The sequence below is a fragment of the Onthophagus taurus genome, chromosome 11, assembly GCF_036711975.1.
Source record: "Onthophagus taurus isolate NC chromosome 11, IU_Otau_3.0, whole genome shotgun sequence".
NCBI classification, from domain to species: domain Eukaryota; kingdom Metazoa; phylum Arthropoda; class Insecta; order Coleoptera; family Scarabaeidae; genus Onthophagus; species Onthophagus taurus.
Window position 1 is genome coordinate 7,121,196 of NC_091976.1, and position 24,862 is coordinate 7,146,057.

Below are 24,862 nucleotides of genomic sequence, written 5' to 3' on the forward strand. Positions count from 1 at the left end.
TGACTTTATCCAAATCAGATAGATTAAAGCTCAACTTAAAGGATGTATATTCGTCTAGTCTTTTTGCTTGCAGTTTTTCGCATTTAACATTTTTTACATTATTAGTGCATAAGTAATTAATAACCTCTTTTTCTGTTGGTTCAACATCCAAACGACTGATGTGTAGATGAGCAAGCTTCTCTACAGCTTTTAGTGTTGATATATTTGTAGCAGTACTATAAATAATCTTTTTATTTTTATTACGTTGAACTGTTTGAAAAATATCAGTTGTATCTTGTAACTCATTATTTTTATCGTTACTTGTAATTGTATTATTTTTTGGTTTTGCGTTTACTTTTACTTTTTCAGCAAAAGTTACATGGTTTTTGTTCTTGTTTACATCGCCTTTTTTTATATTTTGAACCTCGTTCGCTTTTATTTGAACAGCCCGAGATTGTTGGCCTTCAACCTGATCTTCTTTCTCACAAACTTGTAATGTATTGCCATCTGTTTTATTTGTTGAAAACTTTGTGGTTTTCATCTTCGCAATTTGCTCCGACAGTTTCCTATTTTCAATAATCAATTTGTTTATTTCTATTTGAAAATTTGTTAATAATGTGGTAATTATGTTTTTAGCTGCAAATTCAATCTTTGATGAAATAAATTTCTCTAACTGTTTCAGGGCGCTCACTTCATTCAAAAAATCTTCATTATTTGAGGTTAAGTCTTTCTTACAATTTTTACATTTCCAGCTCTTCAAAGATCCTTCTTGTTTCATTTTTGATAACGTCTCTGTTGACACTGCCGCACATAGTGTATGAAAGTTTTGATCGCACCCGTTTTTACAATTTATGTAGTCATCATAGCAATTAATATTCTTCACGCACGCACTACACGTTAGAGGCATGACGAACTTTTTTTATATGGGAACGTCTTTGGTTAGTTCTTCTATGGAACTTACTTCAGTCATGTTCTTAGTGTTTAATTTGTGGATTATTTTTATGGTGTATTCACAACATATTCAGTACGTCTCGCAATACGTACTTCCAGTACGTACTCTGATAAATGCTTTGTCAAATCGACAACTTTTCCTCCGTAATTATCTAGACTAGTTATTTCGCACATTTGTGATAGTGAATACCAATGCCGTCCTGAACTGAAGAATAAATTACGTTTCCTGAGTTGGGAATCGTATCTTGCAGGTATTCCGCACTAGTTTTATCTGTTTTTCTTTTATGAATGTCATATTCAATGCGTGCAGGAAGATCAACAGAATTTTGAGAATGAATGGATTCTTTTAGGAGTACAATTTTTTTTTCTCGGGTATTCGTCAACTTTCTTCATGACCCAACCAACCCTGTCAATGAATGAAATGTTCATTTTTCTCAATGTTCTCCTGTATATTTCATAAGAACACTGAAAACCTTCCCGCTTAGAAATGAAATCGCTGTAAATAAGATTTCTATTGACACTTGTTGGCAAATATTTTCGTTTGGGAGCATTCTGCCACCGGTAGTGAGCAATTAAAGGACGAAAATGATTAATATGTTTAATTGCAGGTCCCTTAATAATTTTATTCTATGGTACTGGGTAACCATGTAAGTCATGTTCAGCTTAATGTGAGTTCAGAGAAGTATTTTTAAGAATTGCTCACAAAGTTTTGTCAAATATTTACCAGATACATGTTTAGATTAATTGGTTCATTTGTTTCTTCTTCTTTTTCTAATGGAACATAAACAGGATCATTTTCCTCCCCCCTTAATCTGAAACAGCTTGCTTCAGAGCGTATTGCAGATACGTCAGTAGCTTTTTGCATATTTACACCTTTGAATACTAACTTTTTGTCTCTGGAATTGTGAAGAAATACATCTGTATTAAACTTAAAGTATGATGGTTTTATGCAACTACCGTTTATAATTAAGTATATACGTCACAGCACTCTGTTAAATAACAAGATCAGCTTTTTTGTTAGTTTTATTTCTCTATATTTGAGAAATTCATTAAGTATGTTGTCGGTTTCGGGAGTTTTCGAAGTATTTCTTTGACTTCTTCTATCTGGGTAATAATTCTTGTGTTAACAGGTTCTTTGAAAATGTAAAAAAAAATATTTAATGTTTAAAAATTGAAACGACCTTAATTCTGAATGCTAGGAAATAAGCTAAATAAGAGTCATTGTAACAAATTCATTCCGATTCTACCAATGGTAGCGTGAAAACCTTTAATGATCTAAATGGTTAAACCAATTATCTTCGAAGAAATATAATTTTTATTGAAAATATCCACGCCTCTACGTTCGCCAAACACAATCACTGCGTTTTCTTAAAGGGTAACATGCCTCTCTCATTTGCGATCGATAATATCCGCGTGACATTGAATTAATAATAAATTAGAGGGGAAAGACATTGCACAAGTCAACGGTCTGCAACCGTTACACATTTTCTATTTAAAACAATATGGTAATTTTTTGTTACTTTAAGCAGCAACGCACGCGGATACAACAAATTATCCACTTCACTTTTACGAGTGTGGTAATTGATGAGCTTTCATAATGTAGTTACTAATTACCATCGCGTGAAGTCTTGAAAAAGTTACTCGAAAATAATTAGATAGAACGATAAACAAAACCAATTAACCGAATAATAATCTAACCTCAATAATAATTGTAACCTGACCTAACACACATACACTTAATGGGTTTAAATTTGTTTTTGACTACGCAACCGGTTTATTTGGCAACTTGTAAAATTGTAAAAGTTGGCAAATACTACGTATGTAAACAGTTAAATAGGAAAGATTGGAATTTCGCGATAACCAAGAATTTCGAGGTGATAATTTTAATTAGAATATTATACGCCAAAAACTTATTTTACATTCGCGATGAAAATTACGTAATGTTGTGGGTACTTGTTTATAACGGGGAAATAGGAGATTTTCCGGTTGCACAACTCAACCCCGGCAGAAAAGTGTAACAAACGGTCGTAATTTACTTAAATCAAGACCACTTTCTTATTCTTGAATGACAAGATTCTCTCTTTTATTACTTAAGTATTTTTATTTTGCGTTTTTAATGAATTTCTAAACTATTATTTTATAACATGGTTAGTGAATGTGTTCTTTGAATTCTTTCACTAATACAATTTCAACTATTAAAGTGAGAGGTTTACCAATTATAGCTTTTACTGGTTACTCCAACGCTGCATTTAAATGGTACATGATTTCAAAAACTATCAATTTATAGGAAATAATTTCTTTTAACTACCGTTAAAAGTTAATCTCACTTTATTACTCGTCTTAAAACATAAAAATTAAACAATATTAAATAATAATTGAAAGTTAATGATTTAAAGAAAAATAAAGAAGATATAAAGTACCCATTAAAATTTTAATTGTTGGTTTATAAAATTAACAGTAAATAATAGTGTGTTTCGATAAATCATGAAACCTTTCTATTTGTTAATAATATAATCGGAAAATTGAGGAAAGATTACTGATATCCGGATTTACACCTTGGCAATTGGCACGTTTCGGAGATTTTCACGACAAAAAATCCGGGTGTTTGTAATCAATCGTGCTTAGTCACTTCCAGCAAACGAGTAAATGAGAAATTGAACCGAGACAAAATCAAAAAGCGTGAAATTTGGATCAACCTAAATGTCAGCCCACAGGCGTATTCTTATTCTTCGACACAATCAAATTGTATAATTGTGTAATATTTACATACCCGTAGGGAGGTTTTATAACTTATACAATTGAATTTTTTTATGCTTTTTGAGGTTTATGAGAAATTAAGTATTTATTTATAAGTTGTTATATAGACGTAAAGCTAAGAAATAATACTTATGTAATAATAAACTTATCATTTAACAATAATTACAAAAGAAAAGATAGAATAAGATTTTCCGGATTATGTTTATGTCATTAGTTTATTTTTTGAAGAATAAGACTCGATCTATTGTCCAAAAGAACAACAAGAGCGAAACATTAGAGAAACTTATATTACGTTTATTATCAAAAGATGAACAAAATATGTTTGAAAATAATAAAAATGACTTACTAATTGCAGAGCCTCAACGGCAGGAAACGAAACAGATACTGAAAGAAAATCTTTATTCTGCTCTAAACAAACAACAACCACTGAAGAATGCACTCTTCAATACATTGATCTAAGAAATTGATATATTCAATAATGGTGATGGCATGGGTAAAAATCTTTAATTGGCTTTTGAATGTTTGAAAACTATTCCACCAACAATTGTGGAATCGGAACGGTGCTTCTCTTCAGCAAGTTTATGAAACACAAACTTTAGATCTCGTTTAGGAGATAAAACAATAGATAAATTGCTTGTTCTGCGACATTTCTTTAAAAATAGTTCTTTGAATGGTAAATTTTCTTATAATGCTTTGTATTATGGTTAGAATAAACTGTAACGTTAGAAACATCTTGAACACTTTTTATTTATAATTACATATGTAGAATTATAAAAACCCTTCTTGATTGCAATCCAGCTTTGATCAATTGAATTTTTGCTTGTTTTAATTTAGCGATGCAGAATTAATTAAAATTGGTACATTTTGGAAGATGCTGACGAAACGACAGAAATGTTGTTGACAAAATGAGGATTGAGGTTGATCCTCAGTGATTCTTAGTGAAGAAAAGTATAAAAACCTCAAGGTTTTACCCCCAAACTCTCGTTGAATGAAGATAAAATTCCTAGCTTTATGTATGTGATGCAAGGCACGTATGTGCTATTATTATTGTTGCTGACGGGCTGAGGTGAGCCTGTCGTCACCGCGACCTATAAATCTATAGTAACTAGTGATGTAACGGATATCCGCATCCGCAACTGCGGATAATCCGCATTGTTTTGAGGATCCGCATCTGCATCCGCAAATATTTTAACGGAGCTCCGTTACAATAAATAATTACAATTAATTACAATAGGAATATTATTTTGATTAAAATTTTAGTACGTAACTTTTTTCAATAACTCCGCATCCGTTAAATCCGCATCCAAAAATCCGCATCCGCAAAATTAGAATTAAAAAATCCGATTCCGCATCCGCATCCGCTAAACTCACATCCGTAACATCACTAATAGTAACTTAAGCCCTCCAAACGATTAGGGCAAATGCAACTTCTTTATGAACCTCAGTATTGCCCTAAGGTCTTGTTCCTTTATACCGGTAGGTGTCAGGCGGCCTTTACCGAAAATTTTGTATCTTAGGCGGACTCTGGCGACAAATTCACACAGTCTGTTCAGCAGTCTCTGACTCGTCGTTGAAAGTCGACAAGTTTGATCCTCAGCTTGTCCAATATGGAAGTGGTGGTATTTTAGGGGCGCATGGAAGGTCAGGAAACATGAAAGCGACGTTAGACCCCTTTGGTGAGATATAAAACCTCTTTGGTTTTGTTTTGCGACCAAATTATCATACTCTTCGCCTGTCTGTGACCTGGAAGTTCTCTCCAACGCATATACTAACCCATTCATTAATCGCACAATCATATCTTTTGCTTCCGTCTGTGAACCAACCCAATCCAAACTTTATTCAATTAGGTTCAAAGGGGGTTCAATTGTTGCAAAATAGCCATTTTGTAGGTATCAAAACTTAGATCAACATGCAAAATACGCTTTACTGAACCAATACTGATGCACAGTTCAGCAGACTGTCTCCTAACAGATCGAACAGGAGTACGGAGTATGGCTTGCCGAACTTTTTCCACATTTTTTCAGCGTAGTGAGCGAGGAGGTCTTCCTGGTTTTCTATTCATCACTGTTCCTTGTAAACGAAATGATTTTAACTATCGTAAGCAAACACATGATGTTGCACACTTCATAGCTCCATGACATTGACTAAACAAAATGGCAGGAGATATATTTGGGTCTCAGATGCACAAATATTGCGACAACTATGAAACTGTGAAGTTCAGATGAAATCGTGGATTTACATCTTGTTGTTAGTAGATCACTAATATTTCGAATCCGCTAAAAGTTATGCAAGTGCAAATACTTCATTACTCAGAATTAAAGAGCAAACCTTAACAACGTGGTAGCATCATATTGAATGCTACCATATAACCCAGCAATAACCTGTAAAAACGCCCGGGTAAAAGCCACGAAATACTGAAAAAACTGAAAGGAATATCTTTCACAAGCAATATCGTTATCAGAAAGTTTGATCTATTGCAGATATCATAAATGCGTAAAAGTAATAAAACAATCTCATGTGGGTGTAAGTATGTAGTAGTGCATTTCAAACATATTTCAGCTACCTTTCATAACTTATTCTGGTCGACTCTTTTTGCAGTTATTACGTACACTTACATCCATACTATACATTCAACTTTATTTGACTCTACGTGACACACACATAAACATAACATAAGAGGTTGATCTCTCTTCTACTTTTTCGATTGGTTTTCCCTCACAGTCCTCAAAATTAAGATGAATTTTATTATATTGCACAATTATCCACTTATCTTTTGGTGTTATCTCAGCCCATACTAATCCTTTAACGCAGAGTAGAAGCAAGTTGAGGAGCGTAATTGAAGGTTTTGATTGGAATAACCTCTATATCTGACGATTTATTATGTACAATACTGAAGTAACAGACCCTCATAAAGACATCTCTGGCGCATATTCAGCCAATCACTAGATAGCAAAACTTAATAATATCTTTTTTTTTTTGACAAAAATGCAGGCACAGTTATTATTGACAAGGATGAATACAACAAAAAATTATTATTATTAATTTCTTAAAAGATAATGGTTACAAAGAAATTAAGAAAGACCCATTAAATTCAATAACAGCTAAAACTAAGAATGTCATCAATAAACATAAAGATACTATCATAAAGCTTGGTCAAAACCTATATTTTCTAATGCCTATGAACTGCTTCATACCACAACTTTATTCTCTCATAAAACTCCATAAGGACAATTTACCTATTAGGCCTATAACCACATGTTTTGACTCTCCTACCTCTAAAATTACTGATTTTGTGTATGGCATTTTTAAACAAATTGACTATAAACCAATACACTCTCTGAAAAACTCATTACAACTCATCAAAAACTTAAAACATATTTCACCTGATAATAATACACTGGTATCCTTCGATGTGGTCAATCTATACACAAATGTTGATACCACTTACACTTTAAAGGCGATAGAAGACATATTCTTTCAACATTTTAAAGATAAAATCATCACTGATGACTTAATTGAAATACTTAATCACATAATTCAACAAAACTATTGTCGCTTTGATGAAAAAATTTACAAACTTGAACATGGACTTCCTATGGGTCTTTCCATTTCTGGATTATTAGCTGATTTGTATTTGGATAATATTGAAAAGAACTTCATTGTTAACTCAAAAAATCCATTCTTTAAGAATATCATAAAATGGTATTGATACGTCGATGACATTATATGTGGAATGGAAATAAATTCGATCTTGATAGTATGCTATCTTACATGAACAACATCCACAAGAATCTTAAATTCACCTTAGAGATAGAAAAGGACAACTGCTTAAATTTTCTAGACTTAAAAATACAAAAAATTGACAATAATTTTAAGTTTCACATTTTTAGGAAGCCCTCATCTTTAAATACTGTCATCCCTTATGATTCGTTCCATCTCAACAACTACAAATTAGCTGCTTTCCAGGCGTTTATTGTCAAACTATTGAAATATCCTCTAGACTATACATCCCGACTAAAAGAACTAAATTTTATTAACAGATTAGAAAGAGAAAATGGTTATCCAAGTTGTACCATCCACCAATTACTGTATAAAAACCTCATAAAACTGGACCCTTTATACTCTACGAATAAAAATAACTTTGACAATTATAAGAATAACATACAACAAAATAAACTGCAAAATTAAAACCATACTACAAACCTATGGTGTATTTGTCAGCTTTAAATGTAAAGGACAACTAGGTGATTCCATTTCTAACTACAAACAAAAAGAAAACGCTTTGGATTGGAGTGCTATCTATTCTGTTAAGTGTTGCGATTGTTCTGCTATGTATGTTGGTCAGACCGGTCGAAAATTACAAAAAAGACTATGCGAACATAAAACCAGATGCAGTTCGAACATTTTCAAACATAAATTAGAAACAGGCCATAACATTGATTATGACAATGTACAACTCCTACATAAGTGTAAAAAAGGTTTGAAAATGAATTTCCTTGAAATGTTCGAAATCGATAAACTTAAGCATAATGATAACTATCTTAGTTTAAATGATGAACTCGAAAACTATTATAAACCACTAAACGCCTTTTTGAAAAAATAATTTCATTTTAAAATTATTTTACTGTGATATTTTTATTCCTTTTTGTAACCGGTTTTAAATTTAGTTCGATGTTGATTTAACAGTTGTTTTTGGAGTTCAATTGTGTACGGTATTGTGTTTTCTTGTTTAGAATAGTTATTTTCGTGTTTCTTTTAAATAATGTTTTATTTTAACGTAGAAATTTGTTTGTTCAGCGTGATTTTTTAACTATTTGACTGTAAGTTGAGATATATTTATGCAGTTTTATTGTTTTTTATATATTTTTTAAGATCATTATAGTTATTATATCCTTTTGTAGATTTGGCTGATAATGACATCATAATATGTCGAAACTAGTACCAAGTACATAAACTTAATTAATAAAAAACTTTTCAACATTAATAATATCTAATAAAGACTCTTTTATACTTCTTTATCTTTATTAACAAATAAATTACCTTTTTTAGTAAATTAAACACATTGAATCTTGTCAGGGTTGACCAAAAGAGCATGTCTCTTAACCTACACTCATAAGTGACTTAAATCTTCCTTTATTTTATCACAAGCAAAATACAGCAAAATAAAGAAATCGAGATAATGTTGGGAATCAGCACCATAAAGATGATAAGAACAATACTTTAACTTTGAGAATAGTTTGCTGGTGTAAATTTTAAACAAGATAGAACCAAGATTCCTGCGAAACAACAGCAACCAACTTAGTCGCATTTAACAGATAAGTCTTAAACAAAGAAACAGACACAAATCAGACACAAATGCCTTACTAAAATCAAATAACACAAGCAAGGTGTCAGCATCGAGGGCTCTATATGTATCATTAGTTAAGTCAAGAAGCGCTGGTTGCTAAAGACTCCTGCAACCAGCTGGTTTGTTAGATAGTATATTATAAGTATTTAAAAAGGATCTTTAAACCAAAAGTAGAACTATCACTAGCACTATCACAAGAACTAACACTAGACCAAGAACTAGAAACAGTCTTTTGAAAAAGTGTTTGACGTTTCGGATGCCATGTTGCAACCGAATACTGCTCAACCGATGACACTTGTTTGAAGGTGAAAGGAATACTGTCAGGATTTAATCGATTCGTATGATGGAAATTCATTAAATCCGAGTAACATCAGCAACAGGTTTAGAAAAAGATAAGTTGGATACTATCATGGTCAGCCAGGTGTGGAGGTAAATCAATGATATTAGACTTAACAAAATTAAATTTTCTCAACGTCTCCCAGATGAAATTAGATCCTTCCATCATACAGCTCCGTTCAATAAAAGCTATTTTCTCAGGACAAATATATATAGACAGAGTTCTAGTTCTCCTATAACGTCTTGAAACAGATTCTCGGATGATGGCTCTAAGGAGCCAACATCTCCTTTATGTTGGCAGTAATCCACGGCAAAGCGTTCTTCTTAAAAGTTCTAATAACGAAGGGTGCGTGGACATCAAACAAGGAATAAATAATTAACCTTATCATCAATAGAAGAAAAGTCAATTATAGTTAATTAAGTCCTATTATACTCGTCCATGACAATAAATCGCAAATTGTGTTGACAGCTCACAAAAAGTCAGCAGATGCTCAGAGAAGCCAAGATCAGTTGTACTACACTTAATAACATGCAGCCTACCAGATAAAATGATGAAATCAAGAAGAGATACAGAGGAACCCGAGAACTTCCTGGGCATTTCAACTCTACCTCACGCAAGTCAAACATCTCAAATGTACTTTTAAGAGATATAGAAGATGGACTCTCAACCAATAAGTTATCGTTAAAATCACCGATCACAACCATCTCATCAACTAAAGGATGCACAAACAGTGACTTTTCAAGCATATCAATAAATAACTTTTAATCATAATTATAATCCAGAGGTGTTCAATTTCCAGTGCAAACTAACCATCAATTACACTACAGGAATAACAATCTCTTACAAAAGCACTACTCTACCGACCCTAGACTGTCTAACTGCTCTAAAAATGTTGTAATCTTTGATACAACATTTGATCACTAATATTAACATTCAACATTTTTAGAGATACCAAGCACACCACAAACACAACAGCACAACAAATTAAACACCAAAAGAAATATTTACAATAAGTACAATAAAAGAAGAATAAATATAAGTATACCAGCGTGTGAACTTTTACAATAACATTAAAAAAAGATATGCTTAAAGAAAAGAAAAAATCATTGATTTCTACAGTGAAACAATGGTAACCTCAACATTTTCAATTATTTTTCCATATTACTTTTACGATTCTAGACATAAATTCACTATTGAACATGATTCACCCTTGATCATTTTGATCAACTTATCAGTCGACTCACTAAACAGTGCCTTCAGTTCACGAAGATTTTTGTCAGTGAAACGCATTTTGAATTAATAAACAACGGCAAAACTAATGGATTAGATTCTTCTTAAAATCAGGTTCGAATAAATTAATGTGCTTCTATCCTATTAAGCCATAAAGGGTTATAAAAGCAACTCAACTGAATTGGTTAATCAAATTGGTGGTTAAAACAAATAAGTGTTTTTTTTAATAAAATTTTAATTTGATTGTGCCGGCATACATTTTTGGCAACAACCTCGATTTCTAACAGTATATTATACTCTTTATATAATGTGTGACTTGTCCTATGTCCTTGTACTTTTTTTGCTATAATAATATCATTAGTTGAAAGTACATTATAAATACTTTCAATTATTGAAAGTCTTTGTTTCTTTTAACTCTTACGTTTAATTGTTGAACTTAGAAATTATGCAACGGCGTTGTAAAGGTAATGGCCACTACGTATTTAAATTTATATCAGTCCGCACTGGGGTAGCGCATCTGCTTAAATTTCTAATTTGTATATTATTATATTGGAATATATTAAAAAAGTTGTAAAAAATCGCCGGGCAACGAAGAAAATAATAGTCACTTTATGTTATTCACTCAAATAAGAGAAAAGCGTAGAATCGGTCGATGTTCTCGAGTTTAAATCGAAAGAAAGTTCTTAGGTACTTGATTTAGGTTTGACATTTAGTTTTGTTTGTTTTACATTCTCTTTGCTCTTACCAGTTAAAATTTCAAAGGGATATTTATAGGGTTCTTTTATTTCGTTTACACATTTTTAAATTGTATTTATATACATAATGAGATTTAACAAAATCGGAGTAAAAAAACTCACCCAATTTAAAAATTGTAATGAATTGATCACACGTCATGAAAACTTTCTTTCAAAATGACATTACATATGAAGAGATAAAGAGATATATGAAAGTACGAAAGCCACTCGAAGTGACCACTTCGAACCAGTTTCTGAAAAAGGTTGCAACATGGCATCCGAAACGTCAAACCTTTTCTTAAAAGTCGGACGGCAAAACCCGAAAGTTTCTAGTGTTAGTTCTAGTGTTAGTTCTAGTTTTAGTTCTAATTTTAGTTCATATGAAAAGATCTGTATCGAACGTCATTTAAGAAGGACATTAGACATATCTGGATTAAAAACGTGGTAAAGCATTGACGTCATCAAAGGTTCAGTGATACCGATGCGATTATATTGGTGTTCGATCTTATATTTACACGGTGTATCTGCATTGTTACGCTTACTTTACAATAAATAATTCAAATAATCTTACTAACAAGTAAATCTGCATATAGCAATTCAGCTTCAGACCCAAACAACCCACAATCCATCCTTTAATTGTCCTCACAAACAACATTCAAGCTGTTAAAATTCACCACAGGTAAACCGCGACCTATTCTTGGACATAAATAAGGCATTCGATACAGTTTGACACTAGGTTCTATTTAAAATGAGGCAGATAGAAATTCCCGTATAATACTTAATTATAAACAAATTTCTCCGCAACAGGACTTGAACATCAGAATAAAGAATTCCATATCGTCTTTCTTCTATACTTTCCAAGAAGTACCACAAGGATCTTCTTTCTCACCGACCTTGTATTACATCTATTATTATTATTGCTGCGTGGCTGAGGGTAGCAACCCCTCTCCTCACCACGATCTATAAGATCTATCGTAACTTTAGCCCTCCAAAACGTTAGGGCAAATGTAGGTCCTTAATGAACCTTAGTATTGCTCCAAGGTCTTGTTCCTTAATGTCGGTAGGTGTCAAAAGAACATTACCAAAAATTTGGTGTCTTAGACACTCTCTGGCTACGCAATTACATGGTATATGTTCAGTCGTCTCTGACTCGTCGTTGCAAAGTCGACAAGTTTGATCCTTAGCTTGTCCAATGTGGAAGAGGTGATATTTTAGGGGCGCATGGCCGGTCAGGTAACCTGAGAGCGTCCTTAGATCTCCTTTGCTGAGGCATAAAACCTTTTTGGTTTTGATTTGCGATAGTTGTCATACTCTTCGCTTGTCTGTGACCTGGAAGTTCTTATCAGCGTAAGGCTACCTTTGAGTGGCTTTTTGTAGTCCACAACCGGATTGGAGTCCAATGAAGGGCGTTTTCGCTGCCTCTCTGACCAGCTTCTCCGCCTTCTCATTGCCCTCAATATTTCTATGACCTGGAACCCACCATAGAATAACGTCATTACCCCTAGCCAGTTCTCTCAGGTTGCTGGTGCACTCTGATCAGTGCGGATCACACATGTAGGCTTGAATTGCCTGTAGGGCGGCCCGACTGTCTGTAATGATGTTTATGGATGCACCTTTCAGTCCCTAAGGTTCATAGCAGTGCAGAAGTTTATAGCAAGATCTTCTGCTTGGAAAAATGGTTATGTCCGAGCTGAGGGGCAGTTTAATATGGCTATTTGTATTACATCTATTGCTACGATATTTATCAACTAGACGAGCTAAACAGTAATACAATAAATCCAGACAGCTCATACTCCAATACGATAAGATTCAACCAGTTCGCCTGAAATGAGACATGCAGTTGTTTATTAACATCGCCACTGTCAAACCAGGAAATAATCTGGACTTACTCGTAGCAGCATGAAAGTTCTAATAGGTACCTTTACTGTGCACTGCTGATTAACGACACACCTAAGTTGTTGAGCCTGGCCGACGATGTTGAATGCCGATTATGTGCGAAGGACGAGGAGACGGTTGAGCATGTTTTATGCCACTGCCTTGCTGTTAATCGTATCAGATTCTCGATTTTTGGGTCGCAGTTTATCTCCTCAAAGGATCTGACTGACTTTTCAGCGATCAAGGTATTAATGTTCTTTAAGAGCATTTTAAATTTGATAACGTTTTCAAATTACAATAGATCTTTGAGGTTGCGATGCAAGGTTGGAAATGTACTCCAATACGCAGATGACACGACGGTAATTACACCTAGCAAGAAACCCAAGTTGCTTTGGACCATCTAGAGGACAAGAACAAGACGTTAGCGTGGAACAAATAAACTTTTTTCGATTAATCCCAAAATTCTTCTCAGGTTTATTAATAATAATGCAGAAATCGTATTTCATATATTCATAGAGAATTAATTATCGATTGGAATACAGAAAACCGCTTTTTAATATCCCGATTCGTTTTTGAGAAATCATTTTCTTAAATTAATCTATAAATCCACGTTTCAGAGTGACACTATTTGTGAAGTTGAAATGAATGTTTATTTATAAATGAGAAGGAATCAAAAGCGATGAGTCAGTCTAGGACCAATTAGTTAATCAAATACTAGAAACCGTTTTTCGATATTTTCATTATTATCTTCGGTAAAAATGTTGTTAAAGTTGAGACTGGAAAATCACCAATTTATGGCGAATATTATCTTCGGTTAATTCCAAAATTCTTCTCAGGTTTATTAATAATAATGAAGAAATCGTATTTTCTATATTTATCGAGAAATAATTAACGATTACGAAGACATAAGACCGACTTTTTAATACATCCATCAGTTTTTGAGAAATCATTTTGTTAAAATGATCTATAAAATCCAAGTTTCAGAGTAACACATTTTGTAAGGTTTGAATAAAATCGCATTTATAAAAGAGAAGGAACCAATATCAGTGAGAGTATCTAGAATTAATTAGTTAATCAAATGCTTAAAACTGGTTTTTCTTATTTTCATTAGCTGTTGAGAAAAATATTATAATTGAGGTTAAAAAATCACCAATTTGTGGTAACTCCTTTCTTTTCAGGTTTATTAATAATAATGAAGAAATCGTATTTTCTACATTCATAGAGAATTAATTAAGGATTCGAATACAAAATACCTCTTTTTGATATCTCGACTCGTTTTTGAGAACAATACAATGCTCCCACCACGGTCCGCCAAGACAATAATGAAAAAAGCTAAAAGACGATGGCTAAGAATTTGCCTGAAATTAGAGACCCCAACATTAACGAGGTCTTATATTCAAAAACTAAAATTGAATCAAACCGTGTGCGAAAGACACAAACGTTTAAAATCAAAGTTTAAGAAAAAATCATGTTCGACGCCCTAGACAAACTATGTCAAACATGTGTGCATAAAGTGGGTTACTTAAAGTCACTTACATAAAGTCACTATACTAACTAGTAAAATATTAAATATAAATATTTTATTTTAATGTACATTATGTAATTACGAATATGTTAAAAATTATAGAGTTGACATTGTCAACATCTTTATTGAAGCTACCGGGTCGGTAGCTTCAATAAAAATATTTAATAATAATAAATTAGAATAGAAGAATTATTCGTTACGTAGAATGAACACAAATCGACAAACAAAAAAATATTGTTGCCTCACAAGATAATAAAAAAGAGAAACACTTTAATATATCATTTCTCTTCCCTGTTTTTTTCTTCCACAAAGTAAAAGTAATTTTGGTCATACAAGATTGAATCACCGTATTCGAGATACTGGTGAATTCTATGTACAGAAAAGAAATTCGTGAACCAATCGAACTGTCCAAAATGTTGACTTTGAGGCCCAAGTTCTGGAACAATTTGAAAATAACTCGAAAAGAAGTACTTGTGCTGTTTCTCGGGCAATGCGTACAAGTCACACATCTCTATCCATTTCACATTCAAAAAGTGCCAACGTTCATTCCTGTTGATTACCCCAAGAGAGTTCAACTTGTGGAATGGTACTTGGTAAAAGCTGATGGCGAATCAAGATTTCCTAGGGGTATATTATAGACAGATGGGGCATATTTTACAAGAAATGGCTATTTTAATACATATAATATTGGATAATTATGGTTATGTGTACAGCACTTTTCTGGAACATATACTACCAGAATTGCTTGAAAATATCCCACTTAATATTCGAAGAAATATTGTTGTCCAGCATGATGGTGTACCATTAATGTGCGATATCTCGGCCTGCACGTTCATTGGATATGACTCTAGATGATTTTTGTATTTAGGGTTATATTAAATCTAAATTAAAAATTAAAAAATTATTCTGATACTAAATTAGCGGCCGCGTCGATTTCGGTAGCAAGATCTTTTGCACCAATAATAGTTTTTTTGAAAACTAATCCGATCGTATTTACCCGAACTTTTATTAATTATTATCATAAAAGCTAATTAACCAATACTTACCATTACGAGGTATCATTGGATTCATATCTTTTAGGTCTCTAAGAAAATATTATAATGACCCATTTTCCGGAAAAACTAAAAGTGGTAAACAATTTTTTATGCTAAATTATTTAGGTTAAGTTAAACCCATATCGTTCAATTTTCCGATAGTCTCGATAGGTCTAGTCGATCTTTGACCTTTAAACTCTTCAATTTATCAGAGTTTCTGCTAAATTAACTATACCTCACGACTCAATAAGTTTAACAGACCTTTGGATTACTCGATTCGCCTATTCTTAAGGTAAACTGACGTTATCTATGGGGTCAAACCCCATCATGAGAGATGGATGATGCTGTTTGTATTCTTCTGACAACGTCGATTCGACATTATTTCTGTAAACTTGTTGAGTACTCGATTCGTTCTCAAATATATTATGTAAGGACACCATCCCGTCTTTCTGAATCGAATGACTTTCAGTGTCATCCAGTATCGTCTTGGCTCTACTGGATGGTATCGTTTTTCACATACCAATATGCATCGGGGGTCATACAACTTGGAATCTGTATATGACACTTCGCCGTCGCCGCCTATGTTGCGATAAACTAGTACGTAGGTCAGTAATATAACAGCCTTGTAGAGCCTGATCATGTGAGCAGGATCAAGCTTACTTGGCTGTTACGCGTTGCATACAAAACCACCACCACCTATCGCACACTAACTGCCCATGCTGACTCCGAACTACTTAGTTTGGTGACGCTAAAAGGTGACCTTCCTCGAAGATCTTCAGTGGGACTGGATTATTGCAGAGTCCTTTTCTTCGTCCTGTACGGTACCATGTTTCCTTATTTCGCAAGGACTGTTGAAATTTTCTTTCGATGGTGTCTAGCGTCATGTATCGTTTGAAGATGTAGCCTTCGTTCGCATACAACACCAAGTTTACTTGCAGTACATGTGGTTTAACATTCATGAAGGTGTTGAATAACAAAGAAGAAAGTGCTGACCTGACTCTTATACTTCTCCTGCTGTCATGATATGAGCCATAACTCAATGATGCTCAACTTTGATTTGGAACACGATATGCCATGATACTACGCTTTCTTGAACGTCGTGGATGCGTCCAGCCATAATATGTATTGTACCGATGATTCGAACGTTTCTTCAACATTCAAAGTTCAAAATTCAAAGTTTATAGTATTGCTATTAGTCAGCTATACTTGAGGCTACTGCACATTTTGATGTAGTCTACTAATACTTTACTAGTATTTGTTAGTAGTTTTAATTATCATTTTCTGTTGCATTACTTTCTGCTGTTTTATAGTCAATAGGGTGTCGACGTTTTCCCTCCGTTCCAAATCTTTCCATAATCAGATCTAATCCTATGAGATTTATCTTCGATGGTAGAGTATGTAATGTTGCTCTTATTTTTGAACAGTTTTAATGTTTTTTCCTTTAGCAATCTCTATAACATTACTCCGTTTATTCAGTATCAATTATCAGAGCAATGACTTATGACTTATCCACTGAGCCTTTTGTGTAAGCATTTTCTAACTACTTTCCGATCACGAAAAGATTTTACTAAATGTTTACATAAAAAGTAGTTATAATATGATATAATGTTAATTTACTTTATCTAGTTCAGACAGTTTAAAGAAACAGACTAGATTGAGAGCAGAATCATATAGTAATACGATAATGTTACTAATTAATTCGTATAAGAATTTCTCAATTTTACGTATGATAAGACGAGTAAACCGCCTTTGGTTGGATAATTTTAGCTACCACGTTACACTAATTCTTCGAAATGTCATGCTCTCCATCAGTGAAGGTAACTTAGTTTTTGTACGGCCAGATAAAAATGACCTACACATCGTTACAGGATATATTATGTCTAATTGTTTTGTGAACAAGCGATTAGACGATCAAACACATTCTGTGTGACTGCTCAGCTTTACAAGACTTTAGATTGAGAGCCTCCATAAAAGAATGGGAAATTTACTTTGGAAACTCCAAAGTAAAGCACAATATTTCGAATATTATATAATTAACCGAAATATTCGAATTTCACATATCAAAAACAGGAAAATATAATTAAAAATAAAAGTTCAAAACGATATTTTTTTTGTCTACAAAGCGTAAAAGTCTTCTACATCCAGAACGTAACAGACTTTTAAAGATCCACAAGAACAGTGACCACTGTAGCTCTCTGGTTCTGATAAATTTAAATATGATGCAACTTCTCTTGGAATAGTTCTGATTTTGTTAATACTACCATAATAGACGTGTTTTGGATCGAAATTTCAGAAGAATGCTGTGCGAGTTGCTGGTGCTCAGAAACCTAAATTTTGCCGATGTAGTTTATGACGGGTTCCTAAGAGCGAGTGATTATTATAGAATCCAGAAAATGCAGAACTGTTGTTTAATATATGGTACCAGAAGAGGTGAAAGGTTATCCATGGAACAACGCCACCTCCATAGTACTATGTTCTATTATCGGATCCTGAAAAGTGGTGTCCTGGTGTACTTTTATGAACGGTTACAACTGAAAAGAGCGTCTCATGAGGTTAACATCCATAGCAGTAACCTTCTCAGTATTTGAAATCATAATTCTCAGTTATTCAAACGCAGTTTTTCATACGGAGTGGTGGATTGTCTAAACCCGCTGATTTCGAGGTTTGGTTTTTTAATGAGTGATCGGTTTATGCGAGGGCAAGTGATTCGCGAAACTATGCGAAATTGAAATTATAAACAATTATAGATGATAGCAAGATTTTTTGTTTTGTCTCGGGTTTAATTCAATTTTGTTTTGATTTTGCTGTTTAGTTTGTTTTATTTGGTGTTTTTCTTTTTTTTTTCTTGTTGTTACATATACAGGGGCTTTGGTAGAACACTTGCAGTGAAAGTACCCTTTTGTTTTGAATAACCTATATTGTTAATTAATTTAATTACTTAGGATTAATTTAAAAAAATCTTTTGTTTATATAATTACAAACTCTTGTTTATGTAATATTACGGGTTTCAAATCAATGAATGATGTAGGAACTCTTCGATGTCATCTATTGTTAAATTCAATTTTTCTACAAAGTCCATAAATACCAAATATTAAAATAACCTGCTCTAACTAAAATTCATCTAGAGCTCATTGCAAAAATTTGTCAATTTCGACTTTAGTCAAAATTTTTGATTTTTAGGACGATAAAAAAAATCAATCTATATATGTTTAATTTTTTAAATACGATATTAGTTTTTAATATTTTCCTTATATCCATGTTTTGCTTGATATTCAGCATTCGCTTGGCTGCACTTTCTTTATTTTATGTTCAACATTGAAAGGTTTGTTCCGCGCAGATGGTTGCCTAATAAAAGTTACCCTATATGGTTCTCTCGGGACACAATTAACACATTGCGTGAAAAAGAAGTTCGCACTGAAAATGGAAACGGTATAAGAATCAACTCGATTACCACAATTTCTCCATGTTGAGATGGCGTTCTAAGTATCTTATCGCGACCATAAAACTTATTTAGTTCATGTTCAAGATTCGATTGCCTCTAACGCCAAACAATTTTGAGGATATGCTAAACAGAAAACAGGTAGTGTTGGAATGCCTGGGGTTGTCTGTCATAATGGCGTTTCCTCTGGTAATGGGGAAGAAGTCTGTACTCGTTTATTGGTGCATATCTTAAGGAGAATCAAAGTCATACTACATCTACTTTTATTAGCAACTGCTCTCAAGCACTCGTAAAACCTCTATGGTTAATATTTAATAAGTCAGTGCGCTACGGCGTCTTTTCTTCTGTATGAAAACAGTCTAAAATTACTTCTATTTTTAAGTCTGGCCATCGAAACCTTGTAAACAACTATCACCCTATATCCATTATATTAATAATTGGAATTTTTTTGCAAAAACTCATTTATAATAGATTATTTTTTCAAATTAAGCCATGTATTGGTATGGAACAACACGGATTCTATCCTGGACGTTCTGTTGAGTCCAATCTATTAGAGTATACTGATTTCCTTTTTTCAAATTTTGGTAAGCACGTTCAGGTGGATGCTATTTATACCGATTTCAGCAAAGCTTTTGATAAGGTTGATCACAGTTTATTACTCTTAAACTTGGAACGCGTAGAAGTCGCCATAAGTGTGGTTTGCCATAAGAGGTATAAGAATTTCCAACCGGATTCAGGTAATCATATATTTCCTAACTCCAGATATCTCATGTATGGTGATGACCTTAAAATTTTTTCTCAGAGGGTTCAGACTAGGTTTCTGAAATACTTTTCCTATCGATTCCGGCATCCTTATGCAGATTATTTGTCTGCCTGCCAAATCTACCATATGCCCATGCTTCAGCAGCGTAGATATTGTAGTGATGTTCGCTTTTTGTTCAGGTTGCGACTCCTCATATCTTCTTTCAAGAATTGACTTGAATATTCCTCCTCGTCGATTACGATATGATTTCTTATTTTACGCACCAATAGCTCGAACCAGCTCTTATAAGAATTCTCCAATCGTACGGATGGAAAGAGCAGTAAATCGCCTTAGATTGGACATAGTTGTCCTCATGTCAAACAATTTTAGACGTGTTGTTCAAGCGCCATACTCAGTTTTGTACCCAGATAGGATTAATTTTGTTTTTGTACATACCGTCGTGACATAGTACCTTTTTTTAAGTTACTATGTATAGTATAGTTGTGAGGTATCTCCTAATGGGACTTGTCCTGTCGCTACCTCCATGTATAAATAAATAAATAAAATATGCCAATGTAAAGCCGTCAGATACATTTTTCAATTTCTTGCAACATACTTTAAATATTTTATAAGCAACCGCCCTATTGATTGGGAATAAGTCCATAAATTGCAGTTTTTGCTGTTTCAGACACTTCTTAAAGTATTGTTTTAATAAGACACTTCTTATTTTTGTAATGCCACAAAATATAAAATATTAATTGTTAATAAACAATACTTGTTACTCTTAAATTCTTATTATTTACTCTGTTTGTTTTTGTTTAGTTCGTTTTCATAGTCATCAAAATATCAGAGAATATGTGACATCAAAAAAAAAAAAATTGATTTACATAATATAAAATGAATTCTAAATATCATTATTTAATTTGGTGGTTTTGTTAATTTATGAACTTTAGAACACACAGTTTTCGAAAAAAGTTGTTTGATACGATAGCAAAATTCTTTTAAAAATCGGAATTCTAGACCGGAGTCTTTAAAAATTGACGAAATCCCTTAGATGTCTCGAAAATTGTATAAATAATCGAAATATTCGAATTTTGCGTATCAAAAATAGGAGAATATAATTTACTGTTTTTGTTTATAAATATTTTTTACCTGAGTTATTTTTCAATTAAAAAACTAATTTCTTTCCATGTAACAATAAAATTCTTCTTAATGGAACATATTTAACTTTTAAAACTAAAAGTAATAAAGTTCATACTTGATTAAACGTGTGAAACCCATCAAGTTCAAGTGTATTAACACAAAAATCATTGAAAAATAAAATACAATTTAGATCGAAATTTGCGATGGTAACTTTCGAAATGAATTAACTAAAATATTTTTAAAAAACAAGGTGGGGATTAAATGATTGTTGATATCGGTGGTCTATTCCTTGACCCTCTTCTTCATTCGCAATCGTCGAGTTCATTTCGTCGTCGAGTGGCGACCAGTGGCGCCCTCACTCGTGTTGCACGCGCACACGACCCACATACATACTAGAAATAAGAAGAAGTTTAAAGCTTTGAGCGCATTCACTTCTCGGCTTCCACAGTAGAGTGTAAGACGTTTTTACGATTGTTTATCAACAATTTTTTTTTCCTTTTTTTGATTATCAAATCTAAACATCTTCGAGGCGCCATCTTTATTTTTGGCAGCCATCTTTGTTTTTGAAAATAATTCAAAATTTTAAGTTATAAAAAATGTTTAAAATAAGATTAAAAAAAATTGTCTTAGTGATTTTTAGTGATTTAGTTTTAGTTTTTTAGTGATTATTTTTTGTTAAAATAAATTCGTTTTTAATTTTTTTTTGTTTTATTTCGTTTCAGTCTTTTTATTTATAAATTTTTCAACATCAAGATGAGGCAATTGACGTGCGCTTTCGGTTTGGTTCTTCTAGTTACTTTATGGCAATCGGCGGAAAGTAGGAGTTTGGTTAAAAGACAATTAGAACATGGACATGCAGCGATAGAACCTGGTCACGTACGTATTTTTTATTTCTTTTTTAAGTTAAACATGTTTTATTTTATATAAATAAGTCGTAAAGTAATAGAGAAATCGTGTCGTCTCTCTAACTTTATACTTGAAGACCTCGATGAAAGTCACGTTATATAACCGCTTGCGGAGATCACTTTCTTCTTCTCAAAACGGAAACGTATAAGAACATAAATGAGACAGCTCTTTTTCTGGTCATTAACACTCACATATATTATTTAAATAATAATCATTCCTTTTTGTTTTATATATTTTTTGTTGGATAATAATTGATGAATTATCTTAAAATGTAGTAATACTTTTGCGGTAAACGAAACGAAATAAAAACCTAATTTCTAATAATTACAATACCTTGTTTTTTTTTTGTTTAACTATTGCAAAGATAAGAATAAATAATTTCGTAGATTATGTCACATTTTAATAGGTCATTTCGCACTTAACTCGCTTTTCTATATGCAAATTCACCTCTTACACAAAATGCGTTAGAGAGAAATTTCCATTGTGGTCTGAAATGCATACACAACTAACCACCAATAAAAATGACCACTTCTTTGTTTGCGCAATAATTATTCGTTATCATTTATAAATATCAAGAGAAAGTAACAATCAAAATTGAGTAAGAATAAAAATAGAATCTTAAAGGTCATTTTTCGCGCAATTTAATTCGGAAAGTGAAGGAATAAATAAAATAAATTAATTCGAACGGTACTTTACGCATACTTAAGTAATGTTATGGGATAAATAAATAAAAAAATCATTGCCGCGTTCATTTCACTTTTACTAGGGCGTATATTTAATCAATTCAAGGTGCTTTTCAATTCTAATAAACCGTACATAACATTAATTATTTACTTTATGAATATTTTAAAATCAGGGACAAAATTTTTTTATACAACAAATTCGATGTTGTTGACCCGCTATAAATTTCTTAATTTCTTATTTTCCACGTTTATTTTATCACGGCCATATGTGTTTAAATGTATTCGAAGTGATCGCAAAATTACATCATTGCATGTTTACAAAGTAGGACAACGTCTTTTAGGTGTTACGAAAATTTTAAAACGTTTCGAAAACTATATCGTCCGATAAGTTAACATGTATCCAACGTTTAATTTTTATTGTTAAATTCACCTTAATTCATTCAATTTCAAAATAACCATTTAATATTTTTTACGCTAATTATATATTCTTATATCTAAGAAGTGAACGTAACATTAAAACTCATTAACTATTTCGAAAACGAATGGAAAATTACTTGAATTTAATTAATTTATTTTTTTATTTAGGGTGACCACCACGACGATGCTTTTAGGGATAAGAAGAAAGTAGAAGCTAAATGGGGTTTTAAAAACGCATTAATCGGCTTAGTTTTCAACGTAAGTTTGCAATTAAATTTAACATTTAAAAATTTTATTTTAACTTAATACTCACACATTTTTGCACAAAAAAACTATCGTCTCTTAACTAAGTATTTTTCCCTCCCCTCTAATATCTTTAGAAAATCAATCAATTCATCGACCAAAAAACCCAATGGGTGAACCAATTGGATCACGCAAACATCGCAAAGAATAAAGCCCAAGGAATTTACCCACCAAAAGACCCCGTTATTTCTCTTTCCGGTTTAATAACAGACGTTGTTGGGCAAAAATTACAAGCAGCCGGGCCATTTTTGGGAGTTGCGATTCAAAAAATAACTAGTGGATCTGGAGGATTGCTTGGTGGAGCTTCAGGTGGACACGGAGGTGGTGGAGGACACGGTGGTGCTGGAGTTTCAGCCGGATTTAATTTAGGGGGACTCTTAGGTGGAATCGGAGGTGGAGCTGGTGGACACGCAGGAGGAGGAGCTGTTGGGTACCACAAGAAATAGTGATTTTTTTATTTATGGGGGTAAAAAGATAATAAAATAATGGGGACAATAAGAATGAAGAGAGAAAGTTTAAAAAAATTAATTCTAAATGAAGTTAAAAACGTGTTATGTAAGAAAAAACGAGAACGGGATTGAGAAAAAGAAATCTTGTTTCTCGCCGGAAATTATTTTTATAGTTTTGCCTTTTAATTTTATTTTTAAAAAAATCAGAAAGTCCCCTGAGTCATTAAACTTAAATTAAATTTTTAATTTCAAAATACTCTGTAGAAAATTTTTAAATTATTATCTTTATTATTTGATGATAAATTGTTTTTCTTTTTTGGATTTATTATGTAATATAACATCTATTTTGTATAAATATTTATTATTATAAACCTTGTAAATTATTCGTTTCGAAAACGATTTTGCTCAATTTTCCATTATTGAATAATTTCCAAACTTTCCGACGTTTCAATCTTATTAAAAAATCATTCTTCCTTTTTTTTCTAAACTACTTTACTGTAACGATTTAGTAACGTAACGATTAGTTGTAATTATGTGCATAGTAGAAATTAAGTACTTTTCAATTAAAAATGTTCCAGCATCCATTATGTACCACTACCTAATACAATTAAGGTGTCTTAGAAACGAAGTTAAAAATAAAATTTTAGTATTACCATTGTTGTGTTTATTTTTATTATTTCTTTTAAATCTTAAAAAGAGACGATAGTTTTTCAATTCACTTAAATTAAATGATTATCAAAGAATTTTTTAATATATTTTCATTCATATTCATTCATCAAAACAAACCTAACCTCTCTCCTTGTTAATTCTATAAACAATTATTAAACCATAAATTATATTCCCTTCGGTCATTGCACTTACTATTATTCTGCTATGCCTGGTCCATAAAGAAATCTCGCCCAGCCGCCAGTTCTGACAATTCTGGCGTTCTTAGCAGCATCAGATATACGTTGTTCAAATCGATTGATGCATTTCTCATCTCGACTAGAAGCGTAAGGTGCGCTTCACTCC

At 32.6% G+C, this 24,862-nt stretch overlaps 1 protein-coding gene across 4 annotated transcripts in view; it reads left to right on the top strand.

Annotated features, from left to right (window-relative positions):
- LOC111419941 (putative mediator of RNA polymerase II transcription subunit 17) overlaps positions 1-24,862 on the top strand; it is a 41,985-nt gene that overhangs the window by 8,719 nt on the left and 8,404 nt on the right. Inside the window, exons 1-4 of one of the 4 annotated variants that reach the window (XM_023053785.2) lie at positions 21,457-21,547; positions 21,816-21,969; positions 23,268-23,357; positions 23,480-24,222. In XM_023053785.2, coding sequence (XP_022909553.1) covers positions 21,847-21,969; positions 23,268-23,357; positions 23,480-23,848 — 582 coding nt within the window. In that variant the 5' untranslated portion in view covers positions 21,457-21,547; positions 21,816-21,846 and the 3' untranslated portion in view covers positions 23,849-24,222. Of the gene's footprint in view, positions 1-21,456; positions 21,548-21,815; positions 21,970-23,267; positions 23,358-23,479; positions 24,223-24,862 lie in introns of those variants that run through there. The other 3 variants (XM_071200029.1, XM_071200030.1, XM_071200031.1) reach the window with 3 other exon arrangements.